At 39.7% G+C, this 12608-nt stretch overlaps 1 protein-coding gene across 1 annotated transcript in view; it reads left to right on the forward strand.

The window, feature by feature from the left end:
* Positions 1 to 10333, forward strand: part of CENPF (centromere protein F) — a 56315-nt gene extending 45982 nt beyond the window's left edge. Inside the window, exons 17-20 of the mRNA XM_033196431.1 lie at positions 677 to 839; positions 2690 to 3166; positions 4602 to 4780; positions 9355 to 10333. Coding sequence (XP_033052322.1) covers positions 677 to 839; positions 2690 to 3166; positions 4602 to 4780; positions 9355 to 9558 — 1023 coding nt within the window. The 3' untranslated portion in view covers positions 9559 to 10333. The remainder of the gene's footprint in view (positions 1 to 676; positions 840 to 2689; positions 3167 to 4601; positions 4781 to 9354) is intronic.
* The last annotated feature ends 2275 nt before the right edge of the window (positions 10334 to 12608 follow it).

Consider the following 12608-nt stretch of genomic DNA (forward strand, 5'->3'; position numbering starts at 1 on the left):
GTCTTAAAAATAAATAAATGAATTAATAAAGACTGTAAACACCTTTATATCTGCTCAGGTTGGGTTTTGCCTCTAAATCATTTGCATAGCTCTTTTTTTGATTTGGGAATTGTGAATAAGAATATGAACTTGTACCACTGAGAAGTATATGAGGACACAATTCTCCTATCATTCTATTGTCTTTCTACTCGAGCCATAATACAATTTAAATTTGTATAGTGAGCTCTAATATCATTTGGCCTTCACGTGGTATAGCTAAAACAAATACCAAGGCAGGTATTGAAACTGTAACAGTGCAATTAGAAATGGGAACACAATTCTCTCATTGAGAATTTTGGACCCACCAAGAAAGTGTTCCTTGTCTCCCTGCCCAGTAATCCAGTGTGATTCCCACTGGATAAATACAGACATAGTGGGTACTTAGTATAGACATCTCAGGAACCATAGTTTATACTTGTGATACTAAGAAAGAGAATGACAAAACCACATTCTCAACTGGGGAGACTTAGGAAACTGAGTAGAGAAGGTGAATGGTTTTGTGCATCTTTAGATGTTTTGTATTGAATCTAATAATTCTTAAATTTACAATATATGAATCTTATATCTCATAATTATTTTTCCATGTACTTATAAAAAGAAATTCAAGTTTTTAAATGGAATTACTTTCATTTTGTAGATGGACAATCTAAAATATGTAAATCAGTTGAAGAAGGAAAATGAACGTGCCCAGGGGAAAATAAAGTTGTTGATCAAATCCTGTAAACAGCTGGAAGAGGAAAAGGAGATATTGCAGAAAGAACTCTCTAAACTTCAAGCTGCACAGGAGAAGCAGAAAACAGGTGGGTGTTAACTGGGGCACATCAGCTAGCCAGCACTCTTTTCCAATAGTGGAATAACACATGGTGTGCGTGCTTAGGGACTATTTTTAGTGCTGTGCTCTATTACTGAGTGCTGATTTTTTACCATTAATCCATTTTCCAATTTCTGAATTTTGTGCTTATCTTGGGATCATTATAGAACTCAGAATGAAGCCTTTTTTTGTTTTGGTTTTGAGACAGGGTCTTGCTGTGTCACCCAGACGGGAGTACAGTGGTGCCATTATGGCTCATTGCAGCCTCAACCTCCAAGGGATCCTCTCACCTCAGCCTCCCGAGTAGCTGGAGCTATGTAGGCAGGCGCCACCACGCCCGACTAATTTTTTTTTTTTTTTTTTTGAGACGGAGTCTCGCTCTGTCGCCCAGGCTGGAGTGCGGTGGCCGGATCTCAGCTCACTGCAAGCTCCGCCTCCCGGGTTTATGCCGTTCTCTCGCCTCAGCCTCCCGAGTAGCTGGGACTACAGGCGCCCGCCATCTCGCCCGGCTAATTTTTTTTTGTATTTTTTTTAGTAGAGACGGGGTTTCACCGTGTTAGCCAGGATGGTCTCGATCTCCTGACCTCGTGATCCGCCCGTCTCGGCCTCCCAAAGTGCTGGGATTACAGGCTTGATTGAGCCACCGCGCCCGGCCCCGACTAATTTTTTAAATTTTTTGTAGAGACAAGGTTTTTCCATGTTGCCCAGGATGGTCTTGAATTTCTAGGCTCAAGCAATCTGCCCACCTCGGCCTCCCGAAGTGCTGGGATTACAGGCAGGAGCCACCATGCCTGACCGGAATGAAGCCATTTTGAAATAGAATTATCGCATCTTCTGTTCTATAAAACATGCAAAAAAAACATGGTGGTACTTTTTGCTCATGAGCCAGTCTAAGAAGAGTTTTTCATGTTGATGTTCAGTTGCGTGGTTTCTTTGTCAATAGATTGGCATCAGAGTTGGCTTTGGTAATTTATAAATAGCTGATTCTGGTTATCCTCAGTCTGTTGTATGGGTCAACTAAAGGGAACGGGTGAGGGTGGGAGGCATATATTTAGTTGTGTGGGAAAATAGAAAAGGAAAGAAATGATAGCTCTCATTGTCACTTTTATCCACTTATGCCCCTGGAGTGCCATGTGCTTACTCTATGGATAGATGATGACAAGCATAATCTGACTGGCTTCCCTGGTCTGTAGCGTGGCAGGGTGTGGGTCAACAGTCTTCCCTTTTGGAAACAGTGCTCAGGGTAGATTGGGGCTTCAGGGGATTTTTCTAATGGATTTAATAACACCCATGGCAGCTACAAGTTGACCAAGATTCCTACCTTTATAGTGTTCCCCTAAACCCTTGTTCGTCAGACCCTGCCTTGTCTTCAAATACTTTCAGAGGTTTTTTGGAATTTGCCTGATCATTTGTTAGAATTTTGTCTCCCAAAGCCATACAACAGAAGCTTCATAATCTTTACTGACTTCTGTTCATCCACTTATGGTAGACAGAATGGACTGGGGAAAATAAGGATGTAAAAAATGGATTTATTTAATTGCACATAACTGGTGCTACAAGAAGGTTTAGTGAGTTTACTGAAATACGAGTTTGAGATTTTGGTGGGTTTTATTTAAGCTGTCCCAAGGAATGTCACAGGACTAGAATATCTACCTTGATGTGATATGATACCTCCCAAACAAAAGTTGTTTGAACTATAAGAACATATACTGTTATATCTCCCGTACCTCTTCAAAAAAATCAAAGAAAGAACACGTCTAAGATTGTCTGCTTCACGATGCCCATTGTTAACTAGAGAAGCATCAAGTCATACATGATGTATTGCTTTACTTTGGACAGGTACTGTTGTGGATACCAAGGTCGATGAATTAACAACTGCGATCAAAGAACTGAAAGAGGCTCTTGAAGAAAAAACCAAGGAGGCAGACGAATACTTGGATAAGTACTGTTCCTTGCTTATAAGCCATGAAAAGTTAGAGAAAGCTAAAGAGATGTTAGAGACACAAGTGGCTCATCTCTATTCACAGCAATCTAAACCAGATTCCCGAGGGTCTCCTTTGCTAGATCCAGTTGTTCCAGGACCATCTCCAATCCTTTCTGCTGCTGAAAAGAGGTTATCATCTGGCCAGAAAAAAGCTTCAGGCAAGAGGCAAAGGTCCAGTGGGATATGGGAGAATGGTAGAGCACCAACACCTTCTACCCCAGAGACCTTTTCTAAAAAAAGCAAGAAAGCAGTCATGAGTGGTATTCACCCTGCAGAAGACACAGAAGGTACTGAGTTTGAGCCCGAGGGACTTCCAGAAGTTGTAAAGAAAGGTATGCCTAATTTTAAAACAAAATTATTTGTGTTCTTTTGAAATTCCGTATAATGGTTCACATATAAAAAGACAAAAGTATTTGCTTTTTTACATTATTGTGCAATAATCTCATTGATGTTCATAAACAATAGTCTGCTTTTAAATGGATGAGGCATATATTTTCCTCTGGGATCTCATTATTTGTGTCATATTAACAAAAGAGCTGGTAGATTGGTAAAATGACTGTCTAAAATCTGTTTAGAATTTGTTATTTGAATGCTGAAAAAAATCATTAAATCAAGGACGCCCTTCAGGGTTTCCTACCCTTTGGTCATGTCTGACCTAGCTAGCAGGTGAGCTGGAGGGTCCACCCTGTGATGCTGGCCCCCTGGCTGGAGCCACTGACTACACTTTGTTTTGTTTTTTTAAACTTGGTTTTCTCCCAAGTCTGGCCCCAGGACTGGTGCCAGTCTAGGAACTGTTTGTTATTGGTTCCTGACTGAAACAATGTATTGTAATGAAGTAGGACTTTAGAAATTTTATAGCAACTTGATATTTTTGTAACATCCAAGCACGGATCATTTTTTCTATTGATTTGTTCTCATTATATTATACAAAAATACTATTCCACAGCAGATTGGAAATTCTTTCACCCCCCTCCGCCCCCAAATATCTAAACTGATTCTTTGCCAGAGATGGTTTGAAAAGCATTGTTCTGAGTAACTCTAGCCCCAAAATAGTTATCTATCTCTCACTGGTAATTTTTATATGTAGTTAAAGTGTGAAAAACAAAATCAAACGCTGCTTTAGTTAGCCCTGAATGCAGTTCTGGAGTGTGTGTTGATACATTAACTCTTAGTATCCCTGGGATTGACTTTCTTTCCTGGGTCATCAAAAGTCACGTCACTTCCTTCTGTGGAAAGAGACCACGCGAGTGACTGTGAAATCACCTTTAGGAAGGTCAGTTTCTCTCCTCCCACCTACATGAGAGTGCTCGCCTGAAGTAGCTGTTATCATTTTACATTTTCCCCCTTTAAACAAGCACTTGCCTTTCTTTTATATATATATTTTATTTTTCCATTGTACTGTCCTTTTTCCCCCAACCCAATTTTACAATAAGGCCTGCTGGTATTCTTTAGATCTTAGAAAAATGCAAAGTAAAACATCCATGTAGAAGATAGAAGCAGAAAAAACTTTTTCTGTGTAGTATTATTTTCCCCTTCTTCTCCCATTGTTATTTTCTATGTTTCTAATAAGAGAAAACCTGTTAGTTACTTGATTCAATTTGGTGACTCCCAGAGCAACTGTGAAGTGTAGTCCATTGACCAAAGTGGCTAGGACAAAGTATTTTTTGGAGTTTGCATTATCCTTGTTAAAACCACCTAATGAATATCTTTTCCATTGTAGATAGAATTGGACCTAGCAGTGCTGACAGTTAGCTTTTTTGCCCTTAGGGTTTGCTGACATCCCGACAGGAAAGACTAGCCCATATATCCTGCGGAGAACAACCATGGCAACCCGGACCAGCCCCCGCCTGGCTGCACAGAAGTTAGCGCTATCCCCACTGAGTCTCGGCAAAGAAAATCTTGCAGAGTCCTCCAAACCAACAGCTGGTGGCAGCAGATCACAAAAGGTAAACTACCATCAACATCCATCTACTGTTTGAGATCCAGAAAATTGCAGTTATTACCTGGGTGAGGATTGGACACTGTACTCCCTGATTCAGGAGCCCTTTCAAAAAGTCTGACCTTCTTGGTGTGGTGTAAGTCAGTCAGTAGTGAGCAATACAGTATCAGGGTACATGATCTCATCCTTGAGTCAACAGGCCATTTATACGTTGTTTGATGGAAAATGGCATTGTTACATTAAAAACTCACTGGATTTCTAAGAAAGTTTCAGGTATTACTGATGAAGGATTTGAAGAGGTAATTTTCCTTTTTGCCACTGGTATTAGTTTCAAACTTTACTCTTACTTATCTGCCCCCAGCTGTGAATTTTTTATTGTTTTTATTAATCCTTTATTTTAAAAAAGGAAGCACATATTTCAATAGATATCTAATGAAAGGAACTCTGTTTATGGATTTCTTTCTCTATTTTGAAGTTGAGGATACAACAGGATCTTAGTGACCTCTGTGCACCCTACAACGTCCCAGAAGATGTTATGTAGAGCATAGAGAATATTTGCTTAACAGATCTTTATTCCTGTTACTATGATCCATACCAACAGCTACCATTTAAGTATGCATAGTATATGCATTGTATTTATCTTTCTCATTCTATTGAACTCTCACAGTAAGTGGTATTATAAAAGAGTGAAGATCGTGAGACTCATAAAGATTTAACCTCCCAGTGTGAACCCCTGCTTCCTCTCAACTCCACAGTCTTGATCTTTCTACGATACCAGTGTTTGTCAGACTGGGGACTAGGGGAATATTTTTGGAAGTTGCTGGAATAGCTTCAAAGAGTTTGAACAGTCTGTGATTTTACCTTGATTGCTCACTTGTCAGAGTTTGATCAAGTATGCGATCTGATAACCTTGAGCCAGAAAACAAAGCTTTGAAAGTGTAATAACCCCTATTTGTGTAATGTGATAATTCATAAGTGAGCAAACATGTTCTTAGGATTTGGGATACCAAATATGAACACATTGGTGGTTACATGTGGGCGATCTAAAGAGTACAATATATTTAGATTTCTTAATCTGAACATCACAACAACAGATTTGCAAATTTATTTTTGTTGATGTATAAGAGCTATAAGCATTAAGGAGTTATACTTAGTAATGAATTTGTTCATAATATACATTATAATAAAGTTTTTATTCAAGTATGAAGAAGAATGATCTGAGATTTTCTTTCACTGAAGTGGACCCATTTGTTACTCTTACTAGAAATATTCTACCATTTTCTGCAATTTTTTCTCCCCTCCCCTACCAAATTCTCTCTCTCACTCACGTTTGGATTTAACTTTTGCATGCTGCCAACAACAAAATACTGAAGTATATACTGGAGAATATATGTTTAATATACTGAATGTACTGACTTTCCAATGAACATGAGAACAGCTTCTCCTTTAAGCAACTAGTGTCTCTAAACAGTGGAGCTACCAAACTTGTCCAAAGCTGTCAACTACAAGATATCTACTGGATACTGGATACAGGAGGAGTCAGGTTTAGGGTCCTGATATGGGCCATACCATTTTCTTAGAAGGGTGACTGGGAGCCACCCTTTCCCAAACCTCAGTAAAAAGTAACATCCATTCCTGTTGTCTCACACTTATGGAGATCAAATGAAGTATTTGTCCTACTCTCTTAGAACAGAAAACCATGACATACAGCTGGTACTCTGTGCCTCCACTCTTTTTAGGTAACTCACTTTATTGTAATCTCTTGTTTAAGTATCTGTGTTCTGATTTACAATCTGAGTTCTGTGAGGTTACTGATTACATCTATAGTTTATGTCTAATGCAGTATCTGAAATTCAACAAATACTCAATGAATGAATGAATGGAACTGTGAATGTCCTGAAGTGATTGCATTAATAGATGTTTATAAAGGCATGCTAGGAAATGGTCTTATGAAATCATCACGAGTCATTTTTTTTTCTTTTGTGAAGAACTGAGGATGAAAGCAGTTTGCATGTGGCCTTCAGACTTACTATCTAGGAAAAAGAGCTTTGCACGCTAGGGGGCCTGCTCTCCTCACTGCTGTTGAATTTGCTGAGTAGGGAGTAGTAACCATGGTTTCCGTAGATTTTGTTCAGTGCATTAGCTACATGCTGTTCAGTAGGCACCAGCAGTTATGAATTGCTAAGCAATGTTGTGCACTTGCAAAAGTGGAGGGGGGCCTTTTGAGAGCTGTTGTAAGAGACTTCATGATTAGATTCAAACTCTTCAAAAGCTAGCCCAGTAATTTTTAATTTAATTCAGCCTTCTCTGAGTCGCCCTGTAAAATGCTTGCTGCCTCATCTTTTAAACGTGTTTCATCACTTAGTTTGAAAAATCTAGAACAAGGTATTATTTCCCAAAGCAGTTGCTTAGAAACTCAGGGTTGTGAGTTCTCCTTTGAGGTAACTGGCTGGGTGATGAGAGACAGTTTCCTAGGTCATTTAGCAAGACCTTTAGTGACATCTGACAAGTTCAAAGGGGAAAAAATGGGCAAAATGCACATTAGGTAAGGATCATTCTCTATTATGTCACTGGGATGGATAAGCGCAGGAACCCCCCATTTGTTGGGAACAAGGGAGACAGCAATTGTAGACCTGATCTCCTGAACCTGGGCTTTGCGATCAGTTCCGGAGGACTGGCTAGTAAGCTGTAGAGCCCATCATGGATGGTGGATGTTAGTTTTGTGGGGGTCTTGCATTTTTTTCCTACTTGTGAGGGTCATTTTCACTGAACTATCTGCATATTTGCCCTCTCCCTATTACAATTGCAGAATCATTTATAAGACAATTAGAGTATGCATGCATGCACTATTTTTTTTCCTCCTTTGTGTTATTCTAGGAGGATGTACTATCTTAATAGATTAAATACTTGGTGAATTTGACTTTGTCTGGTTAGAGACCATTCTGAAGTTAACTAACCAACAGGAGAGTCAAATCCACAGTTTAAATTCTGATCACAACTACAGTGTCTTCAATTTAGTATCAGAAATTGAGTCTAGAGGGGAGAAGCCAAAAAGAGTGGACATTAGCCATTTGATTGGGATAAAGAGTCTTACAGGCCCAAACTTTCTATTTCCTATGGGGTATCTGTCTCTTTTTCTCTTTTTAAATGGCAAACCTACAGATTTGTTTCTTGTACATCTGGTGGGTTCCAGGGAAACCTTGTCTTTGGAATCACTATTTCTCTTTTAAAAAAAAAAAAGTACCAGCAAAACTCTGTTTTATTTTTTTCCTTCAACTTTCCATGGATGATAATTTTCCATGAAGTCCTGACCTTCCAAGGCTGTGTCTTTTCAGTGTCCTGGACACACTCTGAGGGAGAAGTGAGCTTTCCTGGGATTTGATCTGTTGGCCGGATTTACTATGTTTCATGTAATGAAAAGTATTTAACTCCTTTTTCAAACCACATGCTTCCTATGGAAAGAATGTAAATGGGAAAATAATTTTCATTCCCTTTTCTTCTTGCATCAGAAGGAGATCCCTGGAAGTCAGTTGCTGAGGGAGTGTCTGTCACGTAGTTACTTCTCAGCGTCTGTGCTGGACACAGATCCTTGTGTCCATTATGCAAGAGGCCCTTCTCCTTTCTCTTTGAAAAATCTTCCTATTTGAATCTTCCACTCTTGCCTTTAACTTTGGTTAGGTGAAGCTTTCCTATACTTCATTTTTCTTGCTCTTTTTTCTCTTTTTTGACCCTGTATCTTTTTTCACTACTATATAAATTTCATTTTTTTGTTTGTTTGTTTTTTTAAATCTTGCTGTGTCCCCCAGGCTGGAGTGCAGTGTCACTATTGCAGCTCACTGTAGCCTCAAACTCCTGGGCTCAAGCGATCCTCCTTCCTCAGCCTCCTGAGTAGCTGGGATTATAGATGTGAGCCACTAAGCCTGACCCAATTTCAAAAAATCTTCACTCACCAGCTCACCAGTTACCTCACCCTCTCATCTACTTAAAGTCTCAAATTTTCTGAGATATCTTTTTCTCTTAAAAGGCAGGATGTTTGAGAGGGGATTTATTCTTCTGGACTTTATTGTGAGATAGCTGTCCTTCTACTCTAGTCCAAATTCAATATGGAAACAACCAGCCACAAAGGGAGAATGATTAAAATACCCTGAACAGGTCCTCAGTCATTTTAAAATTTTCCACCCTGTGGAGGTGGTATTACTCATTTGGGTTATACTTGTTTTAAACAACAGGAATGGCTAGTTAGGACAACGGAGGCAGGTTTTTCACTTAGGAATTCATTAGACGTGTACCATGTGGTGAAGCATGTTGTGGGCACTAGAGATACGTAGGTAAATAGGGCATAGTCTTTGCCATTAGAGGTGCCATGGGAAGTCTGATGACTTTAGTTAGAGATTGTCCCTGATGTCCTCCTGACTTGTCTGTTAGGTGGGGCCTGTTCTCAGGGAAGAGGAAATACTACAATTATATATAACTCCTAGAGAAGAAGAACTTAATTTAAAACTTAGTGACATAGTGCTTTATTTTTCATGTTGTGGAAATGTGAGTGTGATTGAACCTCTAACAGAGATGTTTGTATTGCAGGTCAAGGTTGCTCAGCAGAGCCCAGTGGATTCAGACACCATCCTCCGAGAACCCACCACGAAATCTCTCCCGGTCAATAATCTTCCTGCGAGAAGTCCGACTGACAGCCCCAGAGAGGGCCTGAGGGTCAAGCGAGGCCGACTCGCCCCCAACCCCAAAGCTGGACTGGAGCCCAAGGGCAGTGAGAACTGTAAGGTCCAGTGAAGACACTTTGTGTGTCAGTACCCCTGGGAGGCGCCAGTCATTGAATAGATAAGGCTCTGCCTACAGGACTTTTCTTTAGCCAGGGAGAGCTTTATCAGTGAGGAGAAAACAATTCCTTAGAAGTCTTGAATATATTGTACTGTTTAGATCTCCCATGTGTAAGTATTGAAAAAGTTTGGAAGCACTGATCACCTATTAGCATTGACATTCCTCTACTGTAATGTAAATAGTATAAAGCTATGTGTATAAAGCTTTTTGGTAATATGTTACAATTAAAATGACAAGCACTATATAACAATGTCTTTGTATGTGGATTTTACACTACAAAAATGCAGAACACATTTTATACTTCCAATTAACAGCTCCTAGGAAAATGTAGACTTTTGCTTTATGATATTGTATCTGTAGTATTAGGCATGGAATAGTTTTGGATCAGGAATTTCTCAGAGCTGAGTAAAATGAAGGAAAAGCGTGTTACATGTTTTTAAGGAAAACATGCACACATATACATGTAGGAGTGTTTATCTTTCTCTTGCAATCTGTTTTAGACATCTTTGCTTATGTAACCTGTACATATGTGTGTGTGGGTATGTGTTTATTTCCAATTAGGGCTGCAGCGTTCCTAGAGGTGTGCTATACCATGTGTCTGTCATTGTGCTTTTTTCTGTTTTTAGACCAATTTTTTACAGCTCTTTGGTATGTATTCTTGTATCTGGTGATGTATTAACATGTAGCCTTTGTTTTCTAATAAAATAGTCACCTTCGTTTTCTGTAAGAGTGATTCCTAAGTGTAAAGGTATTACGAATATTGGTACTATTTCTTGCTAACCACAACAGCCTCTTATACAAGTAAAAATGTTTGAACAAATGATACAGATCTTTAAACAAACGATCCTAGCATATTTAGTTGTATTAAAAGACACAATTTGGAATATGGGTCATAAGGAGTATGTGGGAATAGAAGACGTCCAGCCCAGTGCCTCCTACATTCTGTGTCCCCATTAAACCACATCATCAAGGATACAGGTATGTCGTGTTTCCTAGCTTACTTATTGATGATAACAGAGTTTTGAAAGCATGCAGGCATTATGAGCCATGTCAGATCCAAAAACATTTGAACAAGTTCTTGCATCTTTGAATCAGGGTAAAAAAGTTTCCTAGGACATGCGCTAGTAAAAGATCATTTGTTCCTGGCTTTCAGTCCAGATTGATGCACAAACCTCGATAAGCACCATCATTTATATTTAAAAGTTGTCCTTTGCAAGGTGGCCTCTGTTGTTGGATAATGCTTCAATAATATTAAGCTACTTAGTATTCATCAGCTGAAAGTGATATCCTGACTTTCCTCTTGTTTCTTCAGTTGCTTGGAGTTGAGGTCTGGTGCAATATCCTCACCATAAAGCATCCCAGGGCCACCATGTGCTCAAGGGCATGACCCCGAGCAGACATTGTTGGGATTAAGCCATCAGCTTTATTGGCTGTCTCCAGCGACTGGAAGATTCCACTGAGTAGGCTTTGCTGGGTAGCGTCATGGGTCCTTGAAAGCATCTCTTCGTTTGTTCCTAGGTGTGCCATAGCTGCTGCTCTTATTACTTGGATACTTGCCTTTTTTTTTTTTTTTTTTTTTGATACGGAGTCTTGCTCTATCGCTAGGCTGGAGTGCAGTGGCATGATCTCGGCTCACTGCAGACTCCGCCTCCCAGGTTCATGCCATTCTCCTGCCTCAGCCTCCCAGGTAGCTGGGACTACAGGCATGTGCCACCACGCCTGGCTAATTTTTTTGTATTTTTAGTAGAGCTGGAGTTTCATCATGCTGGCCAGGCTGGTCTCGACCATTTTTGTAATTGTAGAGAATTGTTCAAAATCTTGTAAGTGGACAGCCACGACATTATTCTTTTCCTCAAGATAACAATACTGTATGTTCTGCTATGAGCTGAGCTGCATATGGGATGAAAAGTAAACATGCTACTGTTCCAAATTTGAAGTACCTTATAAACCAGTTGAGTCATGAGTGAGATCCCTGCTGACGAATCATATGGGAAAATGAATCAAGTTCAGAGATCTGGGAATCAGATTCTCATCTGTACAATGAGGAGCTTGGTTGAGATGATTCTTTTACCATAAATGTTGTATAAGAGCTGAAATGGACCTTTGTGTTACTGGGAGTTGCTGGCAGTCTAAGGGAACTGCATCTTCAATAAGAAAGAAATAGAAACCAAACTTTAAATGTAGCCTGATTTCTATTTCTTGAGACACTCCTCCCCTCACCCTCTCACTTGCCTTCTTTGAGATTTATTTGTGATTTTTCTCATTTGATCCCAGTTTATTTATTTTGTTGGGCCTACTAAATTTTCGCAGATTTGTTTGCACCTGGGAAGAAGTCAGGGCACTTCTTCCTGGGGACCTCTAACTCAAGGAGGGGAGACCTCTTCCACCTTCCAACTGGTTTGAGTCTGCAAACGTTTCTAACTTCTTTTAGCATGACTCAACACCAATTGTTATTTTAGAATTTCCAGGTTCTTCCAGAATCCTTCAGGCTGTGGGCAATATGTCATGAAAGAAATTTAAATAGTAAATAAACTGATGAGTTCTTGTAAGCCATAGGTTTATTGCACTACAGTCAGAAGTTGCACTGATCATTAGCATGTTTTTCATATTTCTCTTCTGTAGTTAAGGAGGGGGATACAATTATTTTTGAAGAGGACAGTAAGTACCTAAAATTGTTAACTACCACTCGGGAGTTGAGTGTGTGCTCTCCCGCTTCTGTTCACATAAGCGGTCTTCTTTTTGAAGGGGAAGGGGTTGTATGCTAATTCACTGAGGAGAGAAGAGAGCCTTGAGTGCTTCAGAAGAGCCTGGCTATTCTCATTTGAAAAGTCTGAGGACTTGAAGCTGCCATCCTACCCGCATGCCCAGCTATGTATCTAATGCTACTACTCACTTTAGCTTTGGCTCAACTACTTAAAATACTGGATGGAAAGTCTTAAATTTTACAAGGTATTTTCATGTGTGCTGAAGCTTTCACCTTTGTGAGTTAAGAGACAGAGGTC

This window comes from Trachypithecus francoisi, unplaced genomic scaffold, assembly GCF_009764315.1.
Source record: "Trachypithecus francoisi isolate TF-2019V2 unplaced genomic scaffold, Tfra_2.0 Lachesis_group5, whole genome shotgun sequence".
NCBI classification, from domain to species: Eukaryota; Metazoa; Chordata; class Mammalia; order Primates; family Cercopithecidae; genus Trachypithecus; species Trachypithecus francoisi.